This window comes from Meles meles, chromosome 10, assembly GCF_922984935.1.
Source record: "Meles meles chromosome 10, mMelMel3.1 paternal haplotype, whole genome shotgun sequence".
NCBI lineage: Eukaryota > Metazoa > Chordata > Mammalia > Carnivora > Mustelidae > Meles > Meles meles.
Window position 1 is genome coordinate 60,975,491 of NC_060075.1, and position 14,292 is coordinate 60,989,782.

At 32.7% G+C, this 14,292-nt stretch overlaps 1 protein-coding gene across 3 annotated transcripts in view; it reads left to right on the forward strand.

Moving 5' to 3' along the window:
* DGKB (diacylglycerol kinase beta) overlaps window positions 1-14,292 on the forward strand; it is a 684,789-nt gene that overhangs the window by 278,572 nt on the left and 391,925 nt on the right. For all 3 annotated transcript variants that reach the window (XM_046021573.1, XM_046021575.1, XM_046021574.1), the window contains one exon: window positions 13,380-13,465. In XM_046021573.1, coding sequence (XP_045877529.1) covers window positions 13,380-13,465 — 86 coding nt within the window. The remainder of the gene's footprint in view (window positions 1-13,379; window positions 13,466-14,292) is intronic.

Consider the following 14,292-nt stretch of genomic DNA (forward strand, 5'->3'; position numbering starts at 1 on the left):
TAGAATATACATTGGTACTGTGTGTTCTGTTTGTTCTTCTTTATAGGTTGAGCAGGAAAGAACTTGCTGAGTATAGACTAGAAGGACATGAAGGAACAAGCCATTTGGCTATATCATAGAAGAGCATTTGAGGCAGAGAGAGGGACAGAAATAAAAGCATCATGACAGGACAATATTTGACATAACTGGGGGACATTAACAAGATGGTTAGAGGGACTGAAGCTGAATGGATAGGAGTAGTTTATGAGAATGATACTGAGGGGCCAAATCACATAGGGTCTTGGGGTCACTGTGAGTATGATAATTAGGTTTATCCAGGAGTCTTCTGGTCTATTCCTGGCTTGCCAGCATCTATCCCAATTTAGTATTTAGCCAAGAATTTTATATCTAAGTACTGTTATTAGTGGGTACATTATCATAAGCTCTGATGATTATGGGTTTGTGATCTCTCCAGTTTGCATATCCAGTTTCTGCTATGTTTTCCTCTAGTCGGACGTAAGACAAATCTGTCCAATGAATGGTGTTCTCACTTTTACATATAATCATTAAATATGAAACATAACCAGAAAAATGACTGTCTTTTCCCAACCATTTCCACATGCAAAACAAACAATTTCTTCTGAAGTGCAGTATATAGTTAGTTCAAAGAAAAAAATAAATATGCACTAAAAATCCTTTTGGCTAACTTGTATACCAGCCCATGGAATCTCATCTTCTTGTGAAATGCAAAGGAGAACAAATATACCAATCAGCAATATCTGTAGAGATTGGGGGAAATCATAGGTTAGATATATATTAAATAAATGTGAGGAAGAGAAAATGGGCTGTCCTGCCAATTATGTTTAATGACTGCTTTGGATAATCTTATTCAGTGTTTTAAAAAAACTAAATATGTAATTTAAATTTATAAATATTTGTTTCGTATACTTTTATTTTGCAATAAAACTTTTCAGCAAAAATGAAAATGCATACTGAATGGAAAATTCAGTTCTGAGTTTCTCTTTTCTCAGGATAATTGATAATGAATACATGATTTTTATGAAGTACTTATCAACATGTACCATCAACTACGGGAACTCTAGTGGTATCATTGTGCATATTGAAACAATAAGCACAAATATGCTATAGAAGCATCAGTATCTGCTTCTAAATTAATAGCTAATTATCTGCTCAAAACAGCCATTTAAACTGCAGAAAATCTCTTTGCCTATCTCTTTGAAGAATGACCTTTCATTTAGATCAAGTGACTGTCCTAACTTAATGTTCATGTTCAATTCCAAGTTTTTTTTAAATGTGTGTTATAAGTGAAGTGATTAACTGTTAATATTTTGGCTTCGTTGGAGGAAGAACTTTAAAAAGATTCAGCAAGCCCATTTTTTTTTAAAGATTTTATTTATTTATTTGACAGAGAGAGATCACAAGTAGGCAGAGAGGCAGGCAGAGAGAGAGAGGAGGAAGCAGGCTCCCTGCGGAGCAGAGAGCCCGACATGGGGCTCGATCCAGGACCCTGGGATCATGACCTGAGCCGAAGGCAGAGGCCCTAACCCACTGAGCCACCCAGGCGCCCCAGCAATCCCATTTTTATATCAGAGCAATCAGAATGCTTTAAACAGAAAGTCCATTAAAAAGTAAAACAGTAATGATTTTTATTACTTCTTCCTATGGTGATAATTTGAATATAAATTTTGTTGGAGCACATAGTCATGGCAAAAATACAATTTTGACTAAAGTCAGAAACAATAGATAAAAACATATGGTCTGAATTGGTTGTGTAACTGCATCCAAAGAAATTTTACTATATTATTAATTAAAATAGAAGCCTTACTTGTCAAATTCTATGTGTGTGCATATGTGAGCATGATCATATATACAAACACACACAAATTACTCAGTTGTGCTACAGATTCTATAGTCACTAAGAAACCTTCTGGAAAAATCAAGCAAGTAAGGCTCAAATCTCAGATCATTTAAGTAATGGAGTCCTTAAAATATCTGTGGATAATACTACTCCAGTAAGTCTTTTTCATTTTATAACCTTCTCTTTCATTTAAAATTCTACCACTGAAGAAGTGTGACAGTTTAAAATAATTTAAGATAGAGGCCTGTAGAAATTTACAATTTGATCTCATCTTGTCATCTCTTCATAAAAATATTATTCAAAATTATTGTCTTATGAAAAGCTGACCAAATATAAAAAATGTTTAAGTCAATCAGGCAGTTCATTAATGAAATTATTATACTTGATTAGCCGAAAGGCCAAGAAATGAACATTAATGAAATTATTAGGCTATTATTCTCGACCTTATGATGTAGTGTCTGTGTGCTCTTAAATTTGCAATCTGTTGTGATTTCTTATTTTAAATACATATACGTATACGTACATATTTATATATAATTTCCAAAACCTGATTTTACACATTTTTTTTCTTAAAAAGGGCATCAAATTTTATAAATATCATACCCTACAAAATCAATATTCACCTTTGCTCTTAATTTATCAATGAGGTATCATGGAAAGGAAAGTACTTCAACTTATGTTTGTTATTCCTACCATTATGAAAACATCGATATGCAGATCTATCTTGACTCTCTCCTCTATTCTCTTTTCAGATGTGGCTTCTCTCCTAGATAAAGTGTATTCACCTTCCTCTCTGGATCCCTGCTCCTCTTGCTTCTTTGACTCTTCTTCATTATCCCACCCCCTTGCTATCACATCTTGAGCTGTTCTCTTCTATTGCCTTTTTTCATAACTATGTAGGCCCTTTTTTAAGATTTTATTTATTTATTTGAGAGAGAGAGAGCTTGAATGGAGGGAAGGACAGAGGGAGAGAATCTCAAGCAGACTCCATGCTGAGCATGGAGCCTTACTTAGGGCTCTATCTTATGACCCTGAGATCAGAATCTGAGCCAAAACCAAAAGTCAGACCCTCAACTAACAGCACCACCAAGGCACCCCTAGGTAAGTCCTCTTACTATAAGCCCACTCTGCACTAAATTGATTTGATTTAGTTTATAAAAATATATACAATGTTTACAATGTTATCATAAATTAACAATAAGAATTGGTAGAGATTTAAGACCAAAGGGAATGCAGATAAGTAATTCCTAGGACTGCAATGTTGCAAAAAATGAGCAACATATAAAACTAATGGAGATTTTTAATTTTTAAATTTTTAATTTTTAAAAATTTTTGAGCAAATGTAAATCTACTTACTTTCCCATTCCTTTGTTTTTTTTTTTTCCCCACAACTAAATACTTAATAAAATGAGCTTTTTTCCACTCTTTCATTTCCTCTTCTGTGTAGTTGAGATTTTGACTCTACTCTCCATTGAGACTGCTGTTGTCAGTAATAAACTTCTGGGTGTAGAATAAAGTCTTGCTTATTTTTATATTTCTTAAAAGTCTCTCCTCCCTTGGATATATATATATTTTTTTTTAAGATTTATTTATTTACTTGGAGAAAGACAGAGAGAGAGGAGGGAAGAACGGAGGGAAAGCATCTGAAGTAGACTCCCTGCTGAGTGAGGAGCCCAGTTCTGGGCTTGATCTCATGACTGAGAGATGGTGACCTGAGCCGAATTAAGAGTTGGATACTAAATCAACTGAGCTACCCAGTCACCTCTCTTCTCCCTTGGATGTTAAGAAATAATTGTCTCCCATCTTTAGAGTTGTTTCTTCTTATATAATTGGATACATCCTTCTTGGTACATCCCTCGAAAGTCACGTTTTCCTAGAATTTCATACTCAGAATTCTATTTCATGCAATATGCTTCCTTAATTTTATAGTAATAAAATAATAGTGATTTGTAGGGCATAAGTCAAGGCTTATGTAAAGTATAACAACCTTATGTATTGGGCATTTTCTCCATTTGCAGATGAGGAAGCTTATGATCAGAAAGTTTAAATAATTTGCTCAAGGTTTTAATCCCATAAAAGAGCAAATCTTAAAAAAAAAAAAAAGAGCAAATCTTTGTTGTATTCGGTCATGACCATTTTAACTTCTGTTCTGTTCCTTCTTCTTACTTCCTTTCCTGATTTTGATAATCAGAAATATTTGGATTGCTTCTGAATATTGTCTTCCATCTCAAATTTCTCTCTGCAGTCCTGTATAGATTTACACAACTATTAGGTGACCTTTCCATAAGAATGTCCCATAGGTATCTCAAATTTTACAGGTCTAATATGAAACTATTTTTTTTTTTTTTTTTTTTTGCCCTTTCCCAAACTTGTTCACTGACTTGTATCCCAATATGATGAAGGGGAAGACCATTCATCTTTCCCTTTTTTCTGACACTGTCTAGAAATTCTCATCTAATCACTTTACTGGTTTCTTATATTCACCCTTTTTCTTATATATTAAACTTTCTTTCACCTCTCCCTCTTCCCTGCCCGCCAGTTCATCAGAGAATTAACTTACCACAGCTTCAAAATTCAACTCAGGTGTCTGCCTCCACTTTTATTAAACCAACCTTGATACACTTCTCTGTTTAATCTGCATCAGCAGCTCCCAAAGAACATTCTACTGCAACCTGAACTGTGTGGGTTTTTTGTCTGCTTGCTCAGTTAAGCCATTGAGATATCTGAAGGCAAGGACTCTATCTTGCTTTTCAGTCGCTGGAATCTAACCTAGTTTCTGGTACAAAGTTGCAGTTAAATGCATATTAAATAAATGTATTGATGCAAGTGCTGTAATCACTTATAACATTACTTTTCTCATACATAAATATTCTATTAAATGTAACTCTCTTTCTTAGGCATATATAGCTATTCTGTTTTGTTTGATCCCTGTCAAAGAATTTTATTTTTCCTCTAGAGAACTTCATGTGTTATTTCCTAATTCACAATACTTTCTTCTTCACATTACAAAATTAACTTGGTGGAAAGATCTGATGAATATAGAAAAAAAAACCTCATTCTAATTACTAACAATAAAAGCATTAAGATGACAAAATGGATTTAAGTAGATGTGCCAAAGAAACCTAAGAAACCTAATCTCTTCTGCTGTTACATTTTAGGAGTTAATTTTAGATAGTGTCCTTTGGACCACAGATGATGTCTTTGTGCTTTCCAATTGGAAGTATTAAGAATGAAGTCTTCCAAGTTAACTTCTTTTAAAGATCAGGAAATATGTGTGAATTAAAACTCTTTATCATATATTTCTTTCCATTCTTCACTTCAAAATTTCAGTCTTTTTTTTTTTTACTTATGTTGTAGTCATATAACTTATAAACCTAGAAGAAATATTTAAATTGAATTTTCATGTACAAACATATATGTTAGTATGCAAACACATATGAATTACTTTAGGACTTTGAGGGATGAAGACACATGTATTTAGTCACCAACTTGATTGCATATTTGTAGCACTAAATATAGTTATGTGAATACTGAGTCAAATTACCTCCCTTTGAGGGTACCTGGGTGGCCCAGTCAGTTAAGTGTCTGCGTTCAGCTCAGGGCTCAGGCCATGATCCCTGGGGTCCTGGGCTGGAGCCCCACCTTGGGCACCCTGCTCAGTGGGCAATCTGCTTTTCCCTCTCCCTCTGCCCCTGCTCCTGCTCATACTTGCTCTCTCTCAAATAAATTAATAAAATCCTTAAAAAAATTACCTCCTTTTCATTCTAATGCAGAAAATTCTTAACATGTATAGATGAGAAGAAATGTTTAAAAAAAACCGTTATTTTATGTTCTTCAGTTACTTGGCCCCTAAATACTCATTTATGTTTACGTATATTTATTTATTTATTTTAAAGCTTTTATTTATTTATTTGACAGACAGAGATCACAAGTAGGCAGAGAGGCAGACAGAGAGGGAGGAGGAAGCAGGCTCCCCGCCGAGCAGAGAGCCCGATGTGGGGCTCGATCCCAGAACCCCGGGACCATGACCTGAGCCGAAGGCAGAGGCTTTAACCCACTGAGCCACCCAGGCGCCCCTGTTTAGTATATTTAAAACATCCTAAAAGGGTTGCTATTTTCTACATACCAGAATAAATTTATATTTTAAAGTAAGATGTTTATAAAAGCATTTTATTATACAAATGAAATCATGAATAGTTTCGGTAAAAGGTTAAGACTATTTAGCTAAGTATTACTTTGTCTTTAGTCATTCAAAAATCATCTAAGAGAGTTTGATATTTTGTAACACATTAATTTTCTAAGAATTATGTGCATGAGTCAAAAAGGAACAAATAGTTGGATAGCATTCGGGAGTCTATTGTTTCCTGATTTCTCCTTTCTAATTCATTTTATGCCAGGGAGAACATTAAAGTTATTTAATAAGATAACAGGGGTTCTCAAGAACAAATATTCCCTCATTTTCTGTCTCTCATAATCTTTTTGGCATTTCTCACTGCCTTTCTCTCTTACTCTTTCTCCTTCTCTTGTAAAATATACATTTGCATAAAATATGTCTTTGATATTTCCAGAGATAATGAAATTAATGTTTCAGTTAATGGTGCACTGGAATACATATTTTCTCAAATTCTCTGGAAGTTATTTCTGGCTGTGATGGTAACAGCATTAAGTTATATTGGGTTCATATCCATGAGTTCAAATTACATTTTTATGACTATCCCACTTATATACATGCCCAAAAGAATGTAAATTCATCTTTCATACAATATCTTCAAAAGATTAGCCAAATTTGTTTAAAATAGGTGCACTTTCTCGTTTACCTTACCTTTATTAGTAAAATAGAGTACCTGAGATATGAGACGACAGGACTCATGTTTATAATTTATAATTTATATATATAATATATATATATTTATATATAATTTATAATAATGTTTATAATTAGTTTTACTCTAAGCTGAAATGTTGGGGGAGGCACAATGCAGTTGATGAGTAATCACTTTGAAGCTGACATTATCAAGATCCACAGGAAAGGATCAAATATAACCCTTCCCCAATTTGGTAGCATATAGTACAGATGAAACTTTTGGGGGACATAATTGCATCATGCATAGATTTTTCTAACCTGACTGCAGCAGCGGTAATAGTATCCAGTAATACCAGTATGTATAGATGCACTTTGGGTATTAGGAAATGAGGTGGAAGGTGTTAGGAATTATTTTTCTGGACTATAAATATGGTTTTGAAAACAATAACAACATCACAAATCAGAAATTTCAACCTGATTTTAATGAGGCAGTTGTGAAGCTATTTAATCTTATAACTGTAAGAATAATAGGTAACTGTGTACATGCAGGTATGAATATGAATTGAGCTGAATAATAAGAGATAAGTATGCTTGTTTCTGGCTCAAAATGCTTAAATCAGAATGCAGAGCTTTCTTAAGGCAAACTCTTGAGATAAACTATTTTTTCTAAACAAAGAGGAAAAGGAGACTTGAGAGCATATAATAAAGTTATTTTCGATCCTTTGACCTGTGTTTCTTTAATACAAAGAAACATGAATAGGAACAATTAAATGAGCTTTCATTCCATGCTATCACGGTAACAATAATTATGAATCTCATACTGGTTTCTTCTAAATATCACAGAATATAGTTTTATACTATGCACATTGTTTAATTGCTATACATATGTTTATTTTTATATGTTCAATCTGATTTCTAACTGATATAGCCCGATCATATATAAATGACAGAATCATTTATTTTCTTTGAATGGTAAAACAGGAGATTGGAATAAAATGAAATTCCTACATATAGTCATTTAAGAAATCTAATTATAAGACACTTTCCAAGATTATGGAATCAGTACTACAGGTTTCTTTCTTCTTTTTTAAAAAAGTTTTCCCAGTGTGTTTTTAAAGTACTGTTGTCAAGTACAAATTAAAACTTCCTGAATTTTCTATATTAGTTTTATCTTCACACTTTTTTAGAAATGGAAAGTAGACTTCTAAATCTTAGTATCTTAATTTGCTTTTAGTGGTTCAAAACCTCACCACCCACTTTTTTATAGGGTGTGCTGTAGCGGTGGCTGTTGAGCAAATGTGATAGACAAGCCTCTGACGTGGAGCTGCTAAACCTGTACATTAACATAAGATCTCTTTCAAATTTAGCTACTGCAGATAAATAGGAAATGCTCTAGGAGAGCATGAATGACCAACACTGGAAACTCAAAAATCATTAATCCTCTTCATAAGTCATTTTAAGTTTTAATTTCATAAATCTCCATAAAAATGGTCTAAATAAATTCTGGGTCCATGCATGATTACTTCATTATGCATTCATTCTGCGGGTGAACCTCTGAAATTGGTAGGTGAAAGTAGAGTACACAGTACTAAAGTTTCCACCAACTGATACCTTTCCAGACACTCTTTATTCCCTCAACCTTCTTGTTGTTAGGATGTCCTTTGAAGTGGGAACCTCACATCTGCTGGTCTTCCCAGCTTAATGTGTGAAAAGTTAGTACCCTGCAGAGCCCTGTATTTTGGTTCTTGTCAGGTCTCTTGGATCTGTTTGTTCTCAATCAGACCTATTTTCCTCTGCACTTTCTGTCCCCAATACAGTGTCATAAGCAGATCTCCCAGTTGTTGGTTTGCTATAGTTTCAGATCAAAGATAGGAAAACTCACTGCCCATCCAGCTTTGCTTGGCAGGAAGTTCTATTTGTGATTATTTTGCCAGAACACTGGGGTGGGGGGTGGAAATAGAGGAGTGGCACTCTGACCTATAAAACATATATACTGTTTTTAATGAAGGGAAAATAATTGAATTAGTAATAGTCTATGGATAGTACAATTTAATTTACATATACATATGTTTATTTTTTAAAACAGCCCAATGAAGCAAATGACATTAACTCCATTTTAAAGATAAGGAAACTGAGACTGAGAATGATTAAATAATTTTCCAAGGCTACAATTCCAATGAATGAATGAAATAAGGAATGAATGACTCTCTAGGGAAAACAGCATGGACTGAGTGGAGTAATAGGCTGAGATAGAGAGGTCAATTTTTCAATCCATTTAGCAGTCAATTTATAGAGAGTAAGCTGGTCTGACAGTCACATGGGGTTTATGTTTGGGGGTAGGATGCTGCTGAAGAACCAATGATGACAATTTTAAAAGCAACAAGAATGAATAAGAGATGAAACATCATCATGGAGTAGAAGAACAATGGTGAGTCAAATGGATGGTTAGGCTTTCACCAGAAACAGTTAGCTCTATGGTAAACTTTTCAGCTGCCAGCATATTTTGAAAAACTTTCCTAGGTTTCAATTAGATAATGTTTGAAAATTAGGAGATAGACAAATTAATAGGCTATATAACTGGAAAAAACTGATTTAGGGAGAATTAGAAAATAGAAAGTTTATTCCATAATTGTGAAAGGAATTCAAACAATTATTTTAAAAAAGAAGGAAAGAGAGAAACCAAAGACTCACCAGAAATAGAATAGCTTATATGCGAGTGCTACAAGTTTTAAGGAACTTCCAAAATTGTACACATGATTCCAAAAATGGAAGATGAGGGCATATTCTGCAACTCACTTTCTGAGACAGAATATTTTTGACAAAAATTAGAGATGGTATCAGGGAGAAAAATAGTCTGATGTGTTCATGAATATAGATTCAAAATATCTAAGCAAAATATTAACAAACTGAATCCAGTTCTCTACAAAAATATTAATAAACAGTGTCCAAATTGGGTATATAAAATATCATAAGGATGCTTTAATAATACAAAAGTGTTTAAATGTATATTCCCCCATTATTGGTTAAATGAGATAAGCCATAATAACATCTCAAAAGATGCAGAAAAATTTTTTAACAGATCCATAATGAAAATCCTTACTATAATAGGAATAGAAGGAAATTTTATTACCTTATAAAAGATATCTCTCAAAAAAAGGAAAGAAAAAGAATATCTGTACAAAAACATCATATTACATGGGGAAAATATAGAAATATTCTATTTAAATTTGGGAACAAGATAGGAGCATTACCTCTGAATATCCCAATTCAGCAATGTTTTGGAGCTCTGGGCAGCACAATAGGAAATACAGTTATAAGGATTAGAGATCACCAATAGTACCAATGTTATTGGCATACTATATTCATGGATGAAGAAACTCAATTTAAATTTTACAGACTTTATTTGTCCCAAAAGTGATCTATAGGCTTAATGTTAACTCTGATCAATGTCCTAATTGGTCTTTATTTGTTTTAATCTTTATTTTTGTGGAATAGAACAAATTAACTTTAAAATATGTATATAGAAAAATCAAAGAAGAAATAATAGCCTAGGTACTTCATGCTCTGTGAGATAGACTTACTATAAAAGTACTTAAAGAATTATAAGAATGTGATAGTGGTGCAGGCATGGACAAAATATGAATAAAATAAAACAGTTCAAAAAGAAATATATATGGAAATCTGATTTATTATGGTGCTTGTGTGGTAAGACATAGAATTATCCAATATAGGATAAGTAAAAGGATAATAAGTAAACTTATTAAAGTTTAATAAGTAAAAGGATGGATAAAGAAGAGAGAAAAGTTGGTGCACAACAGCCACAAGGAAAGAAAGGAGGGAGGAAGAGGAAAAAGAAAGAGTGAGAAAGAAAGAAAGAGGATAGAGATTGGAGGAAAGGGTGAGGAAGGGAAGTGAATAAATGGATTCCTACCTCACACCACAACATAGACCCGTTAAAAGTAAAACTGAAATTTTGAAAAGAGTATATATGAATTATCTTCTGACCTCTGAATAGGCAAACTTTTTTTACACAACACAGGTCAAAGTGCTAACCACTTATGAAAAGGCTGATAAATTGGAATACATTAAAACCAAATCTTGTTTATTAAAATACACATTAAAGTTAAAAAATTTTAAATTTGTAGAAGATATTTGTAAAAAAGTATTAAAATTAAGAGCAAATAAAGAATTTTTACAAATCAACAAAGATAAGGAGTAGAGAAGGGAAATGAGTCATTAATAACCATTTTACAAAAGAGAAAACCCATGAAATTAAGAAGTGTAACATTAAAAGTGTTAGAGATAATGTACTCAGCCAAATATCTATATTGAAAATGAATGCATACATTGGTACAACTTTTTTGGGAAACAAAATGTTGCATTAGAGTGTACCCTACTCTAACAGTAGCCACTGTCCGTGAGCACTAGGAAGCATGTCCAATAATACAGTGTTTATAAGAACATAAACTAACCAATCCAAATGTCTATTGACATGGGTTTAAAAAGGCACACTCACATATATGATAATTAACAGTAGAAACGAAATAACTTCAAATATACATGGAGAGAACTTTAGCTATCACGTGAGTGAGTCTTAATAACAATACCAAGTGGAAAAAGCAAAAAGTGAACAGAATGTTGTCTATGGCATGTGCATGATAACTGAAAATTTAGAATAGTGCTTACTTTTGTGGATGAGGAAAAAGAATGCTAAAGAGAAAGGGCATAGTGGTCTATGTAAGTTTTGGGGAATATTCTCCTACTGGGGTGGGCAGTTGGTACATAGGTACTTAATTTATCCATTATAAAAGACTCAAGGAGAGTCTTCTATAATGGGTATTATAATGGATATCCATTATAAAAGACTCAGAGAATATTGCAGCATGTCTAACAAAAGGAAAATATCTACAATATAATACCCAAGGAAATATGTGGAAGTCTGATATTCTAAATATTCATTGCTCTTAATATCAGGTGGTGGGATTTTAGTTAATTTTTATACATTTCTATTATGTTTATGCATTGTTTTTATTTAACAAAATGTTTTTCTAGTAATGTTAATTTAAAAGAAAACACTCATAATATGTAGAATTTATAAGATAATAATAAAAGACAACTCAGTAGAAAAGATGGGCAAGAGTTTAAAGATGCAATTCATAGAAGAGATTCCATACTTGTAAACCTACAAAAATATGCTCAACATACTCGCAAACAGGAATGTGTGATTTTACAATAAAAGCATAATTTGGTTTTTCATTATTATTAAAGAAATATCATAATGTTGTTTACAAGTAGTGTTTCAGAGTTGAAAGAAATTGACACATCTTCTATAGCAGTAACAGTTTAAAGAGTAGTATGATGGTATAATAGTTTTCCCTTCTAGATTAGCCTTCAAGACATATGTGTATGTTCACATAAATATTCTTCAAATAGTGTTAACTATAATACTTATTTTTTGTAATAATGAAACACTAGAAATAGTTCAACAGTACCTGAAGAGCAATGGTTTATTTGATCACACAATGAATACCTTATATTCATTCACGTATTCACTTATACCAAGTGGAAAAAGTAAAAAGTGAACAGAATGTTGTCTATGGCATGTGCATGATAACTGAAAATTTAGAATAGTGCTCAATTTTGTGGATGAGGAAAAAGGATGCTAAAGAGAAAGGGCATTCACTTATTGTAAATCATGTGCAACATTGTGTGAGCTGACACAGAACGATCTCTTAGATATTTTTAAATTTTTAAAAATGCACACAAATTAACAGGATGTATAGCATGAGCCTATTCATGTTAAAATATGTGTTTAATAAAATTTATATGTACATATTCACATATGTAAATATATAGAAAAATTTCTTGGATGATTGCATATTATATTACCCGTGCTTATCCCTGGGCAAGGGAGGTAAACAGACACATTCCACATATTTCTGTGTTGTTTCAGTTTTTTGTTGTTTGGTTTTTTAATTGCAAGAAAGTAGGCATGTACAATTGTATAACTGGCTGTGTTACCTGCCTTTTTAACTTTTCTCTAAGGTAGGTTGCTTTAATAAGCATAGTGCTATGTGCAATAGCAAAAGAAGCTGTGGGTGTTTATTATGGCCCACCCAGGAATTAGGCTTGAGTGTTCCGAGGGAGCAAACACTGAGGACCATATCAAAAGAAAAGAGAAGGCTGGTTCCCATTTGCAAATTCTGAGTCAGAGAAATCACTGAAACAGAACCCAAAAGCAGTGTTATCAATTTCTTCCAGTAAAGGAAGAGTCTGTAAACTCTCAAAGACGTATTTGCTGGCATAATAGTTGTATGTATATAATGATTCAAAAAGAGAATTTTTGATTAATACAAATTATCCAATGAAATGCTGTAGTAAATGTCACTTTGGGTTATATGTGAAATGCAGATCACACGTGAGAGAATATTTTAATAAAAATCATTATAATGTTTAAGTTTTGTTTTTTAAACTTTAGAGCTGATAAAAGAAAAATAAAATACATGTTTAATATATGTTCAAATCAAGATGTTAATTCTTTAATTTTAGAATTGTATTCTACATAAGAATTTAATAATTTTCAGTAAAATATTGATGTTATCTTACATTTTTCATCAAGTAGAAAAGTCTCTTATTAGATAAAATGCTAAAAATACAAAACTTTACAAGTCCAAATATTAAAAATCAATCATGTGCCATAACATGCTTATTTTTCAGGTTAAACTTTTTCCGTGATGTTCCTGATTTCAGAGTGTTAGCCTGTGGTGGAGATGGAACCGTGGGGTGGATTTTGGACTGCATAGGTAATGAAGACACATACTTAACATGACTGGGGTGAGAGTGGTAACCTAAAATTCTGTATATTTTATTTATTTTATTAATGCATTGGTATCTTTGTATGCTACAGTGATATAATCGGACATCTGGCATTGTTGCACATTACTTACTGATTTAATGGGTTTTCTATAATTCAAAGTTTTAACTGACAAAATAATTTACAAGTATCTAAAAGTCTTTCTTTTTAAATCCGCTTCTTGTGGAATTTACTAAACCCTCAGAGCTATTTTCAAATCACGCTCTACAAATTCCATTGTTTCTTTGCCTGGGGAGGGAGTCAAAGAGAATCTTAGCATTTGTGATAAAACTTATGTCAAATAGATGTGCTTATTTTACTCAAGCGTGGTGCCTCAAAACCTTAACATCTGTGGACATTCTTAGCCTATGCATCCATATTATTATTACCATAGTTATTTTTTTATTTATTATATACTCTGTCATAGATGTTGTGCTAAGAGTTTAGCCCCATTCTTCTTAATTCTCACAACTCTGTGACACAGCATAGATAATCCCATTTTAGAGAGAGACTGTAGGGTATGGAGAAGTTAAATAATTAGAACGGGATCAGAGAACTATAAATTGACAGAACTGGGATTAGAGCTCATCTTTTAACCTTAACCTAGATTGTGTCTCTACTTAAGTTTTTACAACTTTATTTTTATGAGAAAACAAAGCAGATACGTGACTGAGGATAACATGAAAACATGTACACAAAAGCTTGATGATTTAGAAAAATTACCTGGTTTTTCAGAGACAGTCAGCTGTCAGAAGTGATTACTGATCAGTAAAATAA